The 13,674-nt window shown below is 54.9% G+C and overlaps 1 protein-coding gene across 1 annotated transcript in view; it reads left to right on the top strand.

Moving 5' to 3' along the window:
• Positions 1-13,674, top strand: part of LOC147101490 (solute carrier family 15 member 1-like) — a 171,476-nt gene that overhangs the window by 107,477 nt on the left and 50,325 nt on the right. Inside the window, exon 11 of the mRNA XM_085966025.1 lies at positions 3,058-3,299. Coding sequence (XP_085822151.1) covers positions 3,058-3,299 — 242 coding nt within the window. The remainder of the gene's footprint in view (positions 1-3,057; positions 3,300-13,674) is intronic.

Raw genomic sequence — 13,674 nt, 5'->3', positions numbered from 1 at the left:
TTGCCTTATTTGTCCGTCCAAAATGCATCACCTCGCACTTTTCCGGGTTAAATTCCATTTGCCACTTTTCCGCCCATCTGACCAACCCGTTAATATTGTCCTGCAGCCTGAGGCTTTCCTCCTCGCAATTTACCACCCCACCAATTTTCGTGTCATCCGCGAACTTACTGATCATACCCTTTACATTCTCATCCAAATCATTAATGTAGATCACAAACAGCAAGGGACCCAGCACCGATCCCTGAGGTACCCCACTGGACACAGGCTTCCAGTCACAAAAGCAACCTTCGACCATCACCCTCTGCCTCCTGCCACTCAGCCAGTTTAGGATCCAACGCGCCAAGGCCCCCTGGATCCCATGGGCTCTTACCTTCTTGACCAGTCTCCTATGCGGGACCTTGTCAAAAGCTTTACTGAAGTCCATGTAAACCACATCCACAGCATTTCCCTCATCCACACACCTAGTCACCCCCTCGAAAAATTCAATTAGATTGGTCAGACATGATTTACCCTTGACAAAGCCATGCTGACTATCCCCGATTAATCCTTGCCTCTCCAAGTGGAGACTAATTTTGTCCCTCAGAATTTTTTCCAATAATTTCCCTACCACAGATGTTAGGCTCACTGGCCTGTAATTCCCTGGTTTATCCCTGCTACCCTTCTTGAATAATGGTACTACATTAGCTGTTCTCCAGTCCTCTGGTACATCCCCTGTGGCCAGAGAGGTTCTGAAAATTTGTGTCAGAGCCCCTGCAATCTCCTCCTTTGCCTCACACAACAGCCTGGGATACATCTCGTCCGGGCCTGGGGATTTATCCACTTTTTGGCCTGCTAAAACCGCTAGTACCTCCTCCCTCTCGATGCTAATATGTTCAAGTATGTCACAGTCCCCTTGCCCGACTTCCATATCTACATCGTCTTTCTCCATAGTGAACACTGAGGCAAAAAATTCATTTAAAACCCCACCTACTTCATCTGGCTCTACACACAGCTTGCCACTTTGGTCCCTAATGGGCCCTACCCTTTCCCTGGTTATCCTCTTGCCCTTAATATACTTATAAAACATCTTAGGATTTTCCTTTATTTTGCTCGCCAGTGTTATTTCATGGCCCCTCCTCGCCCTCCTAATTTCCTTTTTAAGTATGCCCCTGCACCTCCTATACTCCTCTAGGGCTTCCACCGTCTTTTGTCTTTTGTAACTGCCAAAAGCCCCCCTTTTTTTCCTAATGCATTTTTGTATATCCTTTGTCATCCAAGGTTCCCTTTGCTTGTTGGTCCCACCCTTGACCTTTACAGGAACATGTTGGTGTTGTACTCTCTCTATTTCCCTTCTGAAAGCCTCCCACTGTTTTGATGTGGATTTTCCTGTAAGTAGCTGCTCCCAGTCCACTTTTGCCAGATCCTGTCTTATCTTATTAAAATCGGCCTTCCCCCAATTTAGAACCCTGATTTCCGGGCCGTCTTTGTCTTTTTCCATGACCACCTTAAATCTCACCGAATTGTGGTCACTATCGCCAAAATGCTCTCCTACAGACACTTCCACCACCTGCCCGGCTACATTCCCTAGAATTAGGTCCAGTACCGCCCCCTCTCTTGTAGGACTTTCTACATGTTGGCTCAAAAAGCTTTCCTGGATGCACGTTAAGAATTCTGCTCCCTCCAAGCCTTTCACCCTCTGACTATCCCAATTTATATTGGGGAAGTTGAAATCCCCCACTATTACTACCCTATTATTTTCACACTTTTCTGATATCTGCCTGCATATCTGTTCCTCTATCTCCCCCTGACTGTTTGGGGGCCTATAGTACACTCCCAGCAAGGTGCTTGACCCCTTTTTGTTTTTAAGTTCTACCCATATGGCCTCATTAGAGGAACCCGCTAATATATCATCCCTCCTTACAGCAGTAATAGACTCCTTAATTAATATTGCAACACCCCCTCCCCTTTTACACCCCCCTCTGTCTCGCCTGAAGATTCTATACCCCCGAATATTTAGCTGCCAGTCCTGACCCTCCCTCAACCATGTCTCCGTGATAGCAACAATATCGTACTCCCATGTGTTCAACAACAACTTCAGTTCATCCACCTTATTTGCAAGACTCCTTGCATTAAAATAAATGCCTTCCAGCCCTGCCATATTCCCTTTTGCCTTCACATCTTTGCTCTGCCTTCCCTGCTGACTTGTTTTTTCCTCCTTATTATGTCCCCTCGTTTTTGATTGCCCCAGCAGTGTAAATAGTCTCTCTGTATCTACCCTGTCAATCCTTTTAACTTTTTAAACACCTCGATCAGATCACCCCTCAATCACTGTCTGAAGTCCCAATGGAGAGGTGACCATCAGGGAAAGACAAGCTAACTCCCGAGGAGCCAGTGCTGGCTGGGTTTCAGTGCACGGATTAGGCTGAAGAATGAGTTAGTAGATGTTTGGATCTCACTTATTTTCTCACACACCATTGCTCGATTGAGAGTGTGAAAAGGTGAAAGTGATCCAAACCTCCTGCTGAAACAGCGCACAGAGGTATGTAAAAGAGGCACCAATAAACCCATAGTGTATAGAATGCCCCTCACACCGGCTTCAGAAAGCACCGTTGCTCCACTAGCGTTGCCAACTCTGGCTGGCAATATTCCTGGAGGGGTTATCACATGACCACCTGCCTTCCAACCGCCCCACCCCCACACTGCTGCCATTGGTCGCCCGACATGTCTATCCTTGCGGTGCTCCGCCTTCCCGCGCCAATCGGAAAGCGGACAGACTCTGCGATACATGATTGGATGATTCTTGACCGTCAATCAAACAGCCTTTTTCCCATCTGAGATCTTCTTATAACTAATAAAGTGTTCAAGGAATTTTTTTTACAAACACAATTGTTTTAAAGCCCCGTTGATGTTTCTCCCGGGTGTTGCTCGCTGCAGTGTCCAGGAGATGAATCTTTAATCCCTGGGCAATCCTGCAGGGTTGGCGACCCTAGGGCCCCACTCCGATTACCCGACATGGGACAGTTGGTTGAAATGACCCACAAGTGCTGTATTTGTAACTCGTCCTGCTCTGAGTTTCAGCGAGAGATCATCAATGATGCGAAGCGGCTGTACAGCGTGTTGGCGTTATACCCGCTGCTGCCCATCTACTGGGCACTCTACGAGCAGCAGGGTTCACGATGGACACTTCAGGCCCAGGAGATGGACAGGAACGTGGGATCCATTAAACTGAAACCCGAACAGCTGCAGGTACAGACCCCCTCCCCCTCCGATCTTCCAGATGTGACAGGGCCCAGTCAGAGTGCTGGGTTAACCGATTCCAGGTACAGGCACAGTGTTTAATATCAGCTCAGGATTGTGACAGAGTGTTGGACCCTCAAACTCAAGGGGCCTTCTCACACACCCTGGATATGCTGTGGGTGGGGTCGATCAGACAGTGACTCACACACCAGTTGACGCAATAAAACTCACTACGCACTTGGTTTTAGTATAAAGCAAGGCTTTAATCAACTTGTTTCAGAACATGGAGGTCTAGTTGTACTTCACTAGTTCCTGTCTTACAAAATGTCCCTGGGCAAGCTGGGCCCACGCCCGGGTATTTATACTCCTTGGACGGCGCCACCAGCTGGCCGTCCAGTGTTATTTCATGAGTAGTTTCTTTATGGTGATGAGATTTATAACATTAGTATTTACATGGATACTGGGGAAGGGATGGGGCCATGGGAGAGAGCATGGCAGTGGGATCAGTTTTACATTGCTCTAGCAAAGAGTCGGCACATAAACGCCAGAGTCACAGAGAGAGACCTTAACCCGAGAGTCACAGAGAGAGAGACCTGAACCCCAGGGTCACAGAGAGAGACCTGAACCCCAGAGTCACAGAGAGAGAGAGACCTTAACCCCAGAGTCACAGAGAGAGAGACCTGAGCCCCAGGGTCACAGAGAGAGACCTGAACCCCAGAGTCACTGGGAGAGAGAGAGACCTGAACCCCAGAGTCACAGAGAGAGACCTGAACCCCAGAGTCACTGGGAGAGAGAGACCTGAACCCCAGAGTCACTGGGAGAGAGAGACCTGAACCCCAGAGTCACTGGGAGAGAGAGACCTGAACCCCAGAGTCACAGAGAGAGAGACCTGAACCCCAGAGTCACAGAGAGAGACCTGAACCCCAGAGTCACTGGGAGAGAGAGAGACCTGAACCCCAGAGTCACAGAGAGAGAGAGACCTGAACCCCAGAGTCACTGGGAGAGAGAGACCTGAACCCCAGAGTCACTGGGAGAGAGAGACCTGAACCCCAGAGTCACAGAGAGAGAGACCTGAACCCCAGAGTCACAGAGAGAGAGAGACCTGAACCCCAGAGTCACTGGGAGAGAGACCTGAACCCCAGAGTCACAGAGAGAGACCTGAACCCCAGAGTCACAGAGAGAGAGAGACCTTAACCCCAGAGTCACAGAGAGAGAGACCTGAACCCCAGAGTCACAGAGAGAGAGAGACCTGAACCCCAGGGTCACAGAGAGAGACCTGAACCCCAGAGTCACTGGGAGAGAGAGACCTGAACCCCAGAGTCACTGGGAGAGAGAGACCTGAACCCCAGAGTCACTGGGTGAGAGAGACCTGAACCCCAGAGTCACTGGGAGAGAGAGACCTGAACCCCAGAGTCACTGGGAGAGAGAGACCTGAACCCCAGAGTCACTGGGAGAGAGAGACCTGAACCCCAGAGTCACAGAGAGAGAGACCTGAACCCCAGAGTCACAGAGAGAGAGAGACCTGAACCCCAGAGTCACTGGGAGAGAGACCTGAACCCCAGAGTCACAGAGAGAGACCTGAACCCCAGAGTCACAGAGAGAGAGAGACCTTAACCCCAGAGTCACAGAGAGAGAGACCTGAACCCCAGAGTCACAGAGAGAGAGAGACCTGAACCCCAGAGTCACTGGGAGAGAGAGACCTGAACCCCAGAGTCACTGGGAGAGAGAGACCTGAACCCCAGAGTCACAGAGAGAGAGACCTGAACCCCAGAGTCACTGGGAGAGAGACCTGAACCCCAGAGTCACAGAGAGAGACCTGAACCCCAGAGTCACAGAGAGAGAGAGACCTGAACCCCAGAGTCACTGGGAGAGAGAGACCTGAACCCCAGAGTCACTGGGAGAGAGAGACCTGAACCCCAGAGTCACTGGGAGAGAGACCTGAACCCCAGAGTCACTGGGAGAGAGAGACCTGAACCCCAGAGTCACTGGGAGAGAGAGACCTGAACCCCAGAGTCACTGGGAGAGAGAGACCTGAACCCCAGAGTCACAGAGAGAGAGAGGCCTGAACCCCAGAGTCACTGGGAGAGAGAGACCTGAAGCCCAGAGTCACAGAGAGAGAGACCTGAACCCCAGAGTCACAGGAAAAGAGAGAGACCTGAACCCCAGAGTCACTGGGAGAGAGACCTGAACCCCAGAGACACTGGGAGAGAGAAACCTGAACCCCAGAGTCACTGGGAGAGAGAGACCTGAACCCCAGAGTCACTGGGAGAGAGAGACCTGAACCCCAGAGTCACTGGGAGAGAGAGACCTGAACCCCAGAGTCACTGGGAGAGAGAGACCTGAACCCCAGAGTCACTGGGAGAGAGAGACCTGAGCCCCAGAGTCACTGGGAGAGAGACCTCAACCCCAGAGTCACTGGGAGAGAAACCTGAACCCCAGAGTCACTGGGAGAGAGAGACCTGAACCCCAGAGTCACTGGAGAGAGAGACCTGAACCCCAGAGTCACTGGGAGAGAGAGACCTGAACCCCAGAGTCACTGGGAGAGAGACCTGAACCCCAGAGTCACTGGGAGAGAGAAACCTGAACCCCAGAGTCACTGGGAGAGAGAGACCTGAACCCCAGAGTCACTGGGAGAGAGAGACCTGAACCCCAGAGTCACAGAGAGAGAGACCTGAACCCCAGAGTCACTGGGAGAGAGAGACCTGAACCCCAGAGTCACTGGGAGAGAGACCTGAACCCCAGAGTCACTGGGAGAGAGTGACCTGAACCCCAGAGTCACTGGGAGAGAGACCTGAACCCCAGAGTCACTGGGAGAGAGAGACCTGAACCCCAGAGTCACTGGGAGAGAGAGACCTGAACCCCAGAGTCACTGGGAGAGAGACCTGAACCCCAGAGTCACTGGGAGAGAGAGACCTGAACCCCAGAGTCACTGGGAGAGAGACCTGAACCCCAGAGTCACTGGGAGAGAGAGACCTGAACCCCAGAGTCACAGAGAGAGACCTGAACCCCAGAGTCACTGGGAGAGAGAGACCTGAACCCCAGAGTCACTGGGAGAGAGAGACCTGAACCCCAGAGTCACTGGGAGAGAGAGACCTGAACCCCAGAGTCACTGGGAGAGAGAGACCTGAACCCCAGAGTCACTGGGAGAGAGAGACCTGAACCCCAGAGTCACTGGGAGAGAGAGACCTGAACCCCAGAGTCACTGGGAGAGAGAGACCTGAACCCCAGAGTCACTGGGAGAGAGAGACCTGAACCCCAGAGTCACTGGGAGAGAGAGACCTGAACCCCAGAGTCACAGGGAGAGAGACCTGAACCCCAGAGTCACTGGGAGAGAGACCTGAACCCCAGAGTCACTGGGAGAGAGAGACCTGAACCCCAGAGTCACAGAGAGAGAGAGACCTGAACCCCAGAGTCACTGGGAGAGAGAGACCTGAACCCCAGAGTCACTGGGAGAGAGAGACCTGAACCCCAGAGTCACAGGGAGAGAGACCTGAACCCCAGAGTCACTGGGAGAGAGAGACCTGAACCCCAGAGTCACTGGGAGAGAGAGACCTGAACCCCAGAGTCACTGGGAGAGAGACCTGAACCCCAGAGTCAGAGAGAGAGAGAGACCTGAACCCCAGAGTCACAGAGAGAGACCTGAACCCCAGAGTCACTGGGAGAGAGAGACCTGAACCCCAGAGTCACAGAGAGAGAGAGACCTGAACCCCAGAGTCACAGAGAGAGACCTGAACCCCAGAGTCACTGGGAGAGAGACCTGAACCCCAGAGTCACTGGGAGAGAGAGACCCGAACCCCAGAGTCACTGGGAGAGAGAGACCCGAACCCCAGAGTCACTGGGAGAGAGAGACCCGAAACCCAGAGTCACTGGGAGAGAGACCTGAACCCCAGAGTCACTGGGAGAGAGAGACCTGAACCCCAGAGTCACTGGGAGAGAGAGACCTGAACCCCAGAGTCACTGGGAGAGAGAGACCTGAACCCCAGAGTCACTGGGAGAGAGACCTGAACCCCAGAGTCACTGGGAGAGAGAGACCTGAACCCCAGAGTCACTGGGAGAGAGAGACCTGAACCCCAGAGTCACTGGGAGAGAGAGACCTGAACCCCAGAGTCACTGGGAGAGAGAGACCTGAACCCCAGAGTCACTGGGAGAGAGACCTGAACCCCAGAGTCACTGGGAGAGAGACCTGAACCCCAGAGTCACTGCGAGAGAGAGACCTGAACCCCAGAGTCACTGGGAGAGAGAGACCTGAACCCCAGAGTCACTGGGAGAGAGACCTGAACCCCAGAGTCACTGGGAGAGAGAGACCTGAACCCCAGAGTCACTGGGAGAGAGACCTGAACCCCAGAGTCACTGGGAGAGAGAGACCTGAACCCCAGAGTCACTGGGAGAGAGACCTGAACCCCAGAGTCACTGGGGGAGAGAGACCTGAACCCCAGAGTCACTGGGAGAGAGAGACCTGAACCCCAGAGTCAATGGGAGAGAGAGACCTGAACCCCAGAGTCACAGAGAGAGAGACCTGAACCCCAGAGTCACTGGGAGAGAGAGACCTGAACCCAGAGTCAATGGGAGAGAGAGACCTGAACCCCAGAGTCACAGAGAGAGAGACCTGAACCCCAGAGTCACTGGGAGAGAGAGACCTGAACCCCAGAGTCACTGGAGAGAGAGACCTGAACCCCAGAGTCACTGGGAGAGAGAGACCTGAACCCCAGAGTCACTGGGAGAGAGAGACCTGAACCCCAGAGTCACAGAGAGAGAGACCTGAACCCCAGAGTCACTGGGAGAGAGAGACCTGAACCCCAGAGTCACTGGGAGAGAGAGACCTGAACCCCAGAGTCACTGGGAGAGAGACCTGAACCCCAGAGTCACTGGGAGAGAGAGACCTGAACCCCAGAGTCACTGGGAGAGAGAGACCTGAACCCCAGAGTCACTGGGAGAGAGAGACCTGAACCCCAGAGTCACTGGGAGAGAGACCTGAACCCCAGAGTCACTGGGAGAGAGAGACCTGAACCCCAGAGTCACAGGGAGAGAGACCTGAACCCCAGAGTCACTGGGAGAGAGAGACCTGAACCCCAGAGTCACAGGGAGAGAGAGACCTGAACCCCAGAGTCACTGGGAGAGAGACCTGAACCCCAGAGTCACTGGGAGAGAGAGACCTGAACCCCAGAGTCACTGGGAGAGAGAGACCTGAACCCCAGAGTCACTGGGAGAGAGAGACCTGAACCCCAGAGTCACTGGGAGAGAGACCTGAACCCCAGAGTCACTGGGAGAGAGACCTGAACCCCAGAGTCACTGGGAGAGAGAGACCTGAACCCCAGAGTCACTGGGAGAGAGAGACCTGAACCCCAGAGTCACTGGGAGAGAGAGACCTGAACCCCAGAGACACTGGGAGAGAGAGACCTGAACCCCAGAGTCACTGGGAGAGAGAGACCTGAACCCCAGAGTCACTGGGAGAGAGAGACCTGAACCCCAGAGTCACTGGGAGAGAGAGACCTGAACCCCAGAGTCACTGGGAGAGAGAGACCTGAACCCCAGAGTCACTGGGAGAGAGACCTGAACCCCAGAGTCACTGGGAGAGAGAGACCTGAACCCCAGAGTCACAGGGAGAGAGACCTGAACCCCAGAGTCACTGGAGAGAGAGACCTGAACCCCAGAGTCACTGGGAGAGAGAGACCTGAACCCCAGAGTCACAGGGAGAGAGACCTGAACCCCAGAGTCACTGGGAGAGAGAGACCTGAACCCCAGAGTCACTGGGAGAGAGACCTGAACCCCAGAGTCACAGGGAGAGAGAGACCTGAACCCCAGAGTCACTGGGAGAGAGACCTGAACCCCAGAGTCACAGAGAGAGAGAGACCTGAACCCCAGAGTCACTGGGAGAGAGACCTGAACCCCAGAGTCACTGGGAGAGAGAGACCTGAACCCCAGAGTCACTGGGAGAGAGACCTGAACCCCAGAGTCACTGGGAGAGAGAGACCTGAACCCCAGAGTCACTGGGAGAGAGAGACCTGAACCCCAGAGTCACTGGGAGAGAGAGACCTGAACCCCAGAGTCACTGGGAGAGAGAGACCTGAACCCCAGAGTCACTGGGAGAGAGAGACCTGAACCCCAGAGTCACTGGGAGAGAGAGACCTGAACCCCAGAGTCACTGGGAGAGCGACCTGAACACCAGAGTCACTGGGAGAGAGAGACCTGAACCCCAGAGTCACAGAGAGAGAGAGACCTGAACACCAGAGTCACTGGGAGAGAGAGACCTGAACCCCAGAGTCACTGGGAGAGAGAGACCTGAACCCCAGAGTCACAGAGAGAGAGAGACCTGAACCCCAGAGTCACAGAGAGAGAGAGACCTGAACCCCAGAGTCACAGGGAGAGAGAGACCTGAACCCCAGAGTCACTGGGAGAGAGAGACCTGAACCCCAGAGTCACTGGGAGAGAGAGACCTGAACCCCAGAGTCACTGGGAGAGAGAGACCTGAACCCCAGAGTCACTGGGAGAGAGAGACCTGAACCCCAGAGTCACTGGGAGAGAGAGACCTGAACCCCAGAGTCACTGGGGAGAGAGACCTGAACCCCAGAGTCACTGGGAGAGAGAGACCTGAACCCCAGAGTCACAGGGAGAGAGACCCGAACCCCAGAGTCACTGGGAGAGAGACCTGAACCCCAGAGTCACAGGGAGAGAGAGACCTGAACCCCAGAGTCACTGGGGGAGAGAGACCTGAACCCCAGAGTCACTGGGGGAGAGAGACCTGAACCCCAGAGTCACTGGGAGAGAGAGACCTGAACCCCAGAGTCACTGGGAGAGAGAGACCTGAACCCCAGAGTCACTGGGAGAGAGACCTGAACCCCAGAGTCACTGGGAGAGAGAGACCTGAACCCCAGAGTCACTGGGAGAGAGAGACCTGAACCCCAGAGTCACAGGGAGAGAGACCCGAACCCCAGAGTCACTGGGAGAGAGAGACCTGAACCCCAGAGTCACAGAGAGAGAGACCTGAACCCCAGAGTCACTGGGAGAGAGAGACCTGAACCCCAGAGTCACTGGGAGAGAGAGACCTGAACCCCAGAGTCACTGGGAGAGAGAGACCTGAACCCCAGAGTCACTGGGAGAGAGACCTGAACCCCAGAGTCACTGGGAGAGAGAGACCTGAACCCCAGAGTCACTGGGAGAGAGACCTGAACCCCAGAGTCACTGGGAGAGAGAGACCTGAACCCCAGAGTCACAGGGAGAGAGACCTGAACCCCAGAGTCACTGGGAGAGAGACCTGAACCCCAGAGTCACTGGGAGAGAGAGACCTGAACCCCAGAGTCACTGGGAGAGAGAGACCTGAACCCCAGAGTCACTGGGAGAGAGAGACCTGAACCCCAGAGTCACTGGGAGAGAGAGACCTGAACCCCAGAGTCACTGGGAGAGAGACCTGAACCCCAGAGTCACTGGGAGAGAGAGACCTGAACCCCAGAGTCACTGGGAGAGAGAGACCTGAACCCCAGAGTCACTGGGAGAGAGACCTGAACCCCAGAGTCACAGGGAGAGAGAGACCTGAACCCCAGAGTCACTGGGAGAGAGACCTGAACCCCAGAGTCACTGGGAGAGAGAGACCTGAACCCCAGAGTCACTGGGAGAGAGAGACCTGAACCCCAGAGACACTGGGAGAGAGAGACCTGAACCCCAGAGTCACTGGGAGAGAGAGACCTGAACCCCAGAGTCACAGGGAGGTCACAGGGAGAGAGAGACCTGAACCCCAGAGTCACAGGGAGAGAGAGACCTGAACCCCAGAGTCACTGGGAGAGTGAGACCTGAACCCCAGAGTCACTGGGAGAGAGAGACCTGAACCCCAGAGTCACTGGGAGAGAGAGACCTGAACCCCAGAGTCACTGGGAGAGAGACCTGAACCCCAGAGTCACTGGGAGAGAGAGACCTGAACCCCAGAGTCACTGGGAGAGAGAGACCTGAACCCCAGAGTCACTGGGAGAGAGAGACCTGAACCCCAGAGTCACTGGGAGAGAGAGACCTGAACCCCAGAGTCACTGGGAGAGAGACCTGAACCCCAGAGTCACTGGGAGAGAGACCTGAACCCCAGAGTCACTGGGAGAGAGAGACCTGAACCCCAGAGTCACTGGGAGAGAGAAACCTGAACCCCAGAGTCACTGGGAGAGAGAGACCTGAACCCCAGAGTCACTGGGAGAGAGAGACCTGAACCCCAGAGTCACTAGGAGAGAGACCTGAACCCCAGAGTCACTGGGAGAGAGACCTGAACCCCAGAGTCTCTGGGAGAGAGAGACCTGAACCTCAGAGTCACTGGGAGAGAGAGACCTGAACCCCAGAGTCACTGGGAGAGAGAGACCTGAACCCCAGAGTCACTGGGAGAGAGAGACCTGAACCCCAGAGTCACTGGGAGAGAGAGACCTGAACCCCAGAGTCACAGAGAGAGAGAGACCTGAACCCCAGAGTCACTGGGAGAGAGAGACCTGAACCCCAGAGTCACTGGGAGAGAGAGACCTGAACCCCAGAGTCACTGGGAGAGAGAGACCTGAACCCCAGAGTCACAGAGAGAGAGACCTGAACCCCAGAGTCACTGGGAGAGAGACCTGAACCCCAGAGTCACTGGGAGAGAGAGACCTGAACCCCAGAGTCACTGGGAGAGAGAGACCTGAACCCCAGAGTCACTGGGAGAGAGAGACCTGAACCCCAGAGTCACTGGGAGAGAGACCTGAACCCCAGAGTCACTGGGAGAGAGAACTGAACCCCAGAGTCACTGGGAGAGAGACCTGAACCCCAGAGTCACTGGGAGAGAGAGACCTGAACCCCAGAGTCACAGAGAGAGAGAGAGAGACCTGAACCCCAGAGTCACTGGGAGAGAGAGACCTGAACCCCAGAGTCACTGGGAGAGAGACCTGAACCCCAGAGTCACAGAGAGAGAGAGACCTGAACCCCAGAGTCACTGGGAGAGAGAGACCTGAACCCCAGAGTCACTGGAGAGAGAGACCTGAACCCCAGAGTCACTGGAGAGAGAGACCTGAACCCCAGAGTCACTGGGAGAGAGACCTGAACCCCAGAGTCACTGGGAGAGAGAGACCTGAACCCCAGAGTCACTGGAGAGAGAGACCTGAACCCCAGAGTCACTGGGAGAGAGAGACCTGAACCCCAGAGTCACTGGGAGAGAGAGACCTGAACCCCAGAGTCACTGGGAGAGAGACCTGAACCCCAGAGTCACTGGGAGAGAGAGACCTGAACCCCAGAGTCACTGGGAGAGAGAGACCTGAACCCCAGAGTCACTGGGAGAGAGAGACCTGAACCCCAGAGTCACTGGGAGAGAGAGACCTGAACCCCAGAGTCACTGGAGAGAGAGACCTGAACCCCAGAGTCACTGGGAGAGAGAGACCTGAACCCCAGAGTCACTGGGAGAGAGAGACCTGAACCCCAGAGTCACTGGGAGAGAGAGACCTGAACCCCAGAGTCACTGGGAGAGAGACCTGAACCCCAGAGTCACTGGGAGAGAGAGACCTGAACCCCAGAGTCACTGGGAGAGAGACCTGAACCCCAGAGTCACTGGGAGAGAGAGACCTGAACCCCAGAGTCACTGGGAGAGAGACCTGAACCCCAGAGTCACTGGAGAGAGAGACCTGAACCCCAGAGTCACTGGGAGAGAGAGACCTGAACCCCAGAGTCACTGGGAGAGAGAGACCTGAACCCAGAGTCACTGGGAGAGAGAGACCTGAACCCCAGAGTCACTGGGAGAGAGAGACCTGAACCCCAGAGTCACTGGAGAGAGAGACCTGAACCCCAGAGTCACTGGGAGAGAGAGACCTGAACCCCAGAGTCACTGGGAGAGAGAGACCTGAACCCCAGAGTCACTGGGAGAGAGAGACCTGAACCCCAGAGTCACTGGGAGAGAGAGACCTGAACCCCAGAGTCACTGGGAGAGAGACCTGAACCCCAGAGTCACTGGGAGAGAGAGACCTGAACCCCAGAGTCACTGGGAGAGAGAGACCTGAACCCCAGAGTCACTGGGAGAGAGAGACCTGAACCCCAGAGTCACTGGGAGAGAGAGACCTGAACCCCAGAGTCACTGGGAGAGAGAGACCTGAACCCCAGAGTCACTGGGAGAGAGAGACCTGAACCCCAGAGTCACTGGGAGAGAGAGACCTGAACCCAGAGTCACTGGAGAGAGACCTGAACCCCAGAGTCACTGGAGAGAGAGACCTGAACCCCAGAGTCACTGGGAGAGAGACCTGAACCCCAGAGTCACTGGAGAGAGAGACCTGAACCCCAGAGTCACTGGGAGAGAGACCTGAACCCCAGAGTCACTGGAGAGAGAGACCTGAACCCCAGAGTCACTGGGAGAGAGAGACCTGAACCCCAGAGTCACTGGAGAGAGAGACCTGAACCCCAGAGTCACTGGGAGAGAGAGACCTGAACCCCAGAGTCACTGGGAGAGAGAGACCTGAACCCCAGAGTCACAGAGAGAGA

This window comes from Somniosus microcephalus, chromosome 24 (assembly GCF_052327205.1).
Source record: "Somniosus microcephalus isolate GS21.2 chromosome 24, FLI_Smic_1.0, whole genome shotgun sequence".
Taxonomy (NCBI): Eukaryota; Metazoa; Chordata; class Chondrichthyes; order Squaliformes; family Somniosidae; genus Somniosus; species Somniosus microcephalus.
Note: the sequence above shows the minus strand (reverse complement) of the source record. Positions and strands in the feature narration are given on the sequence as shown.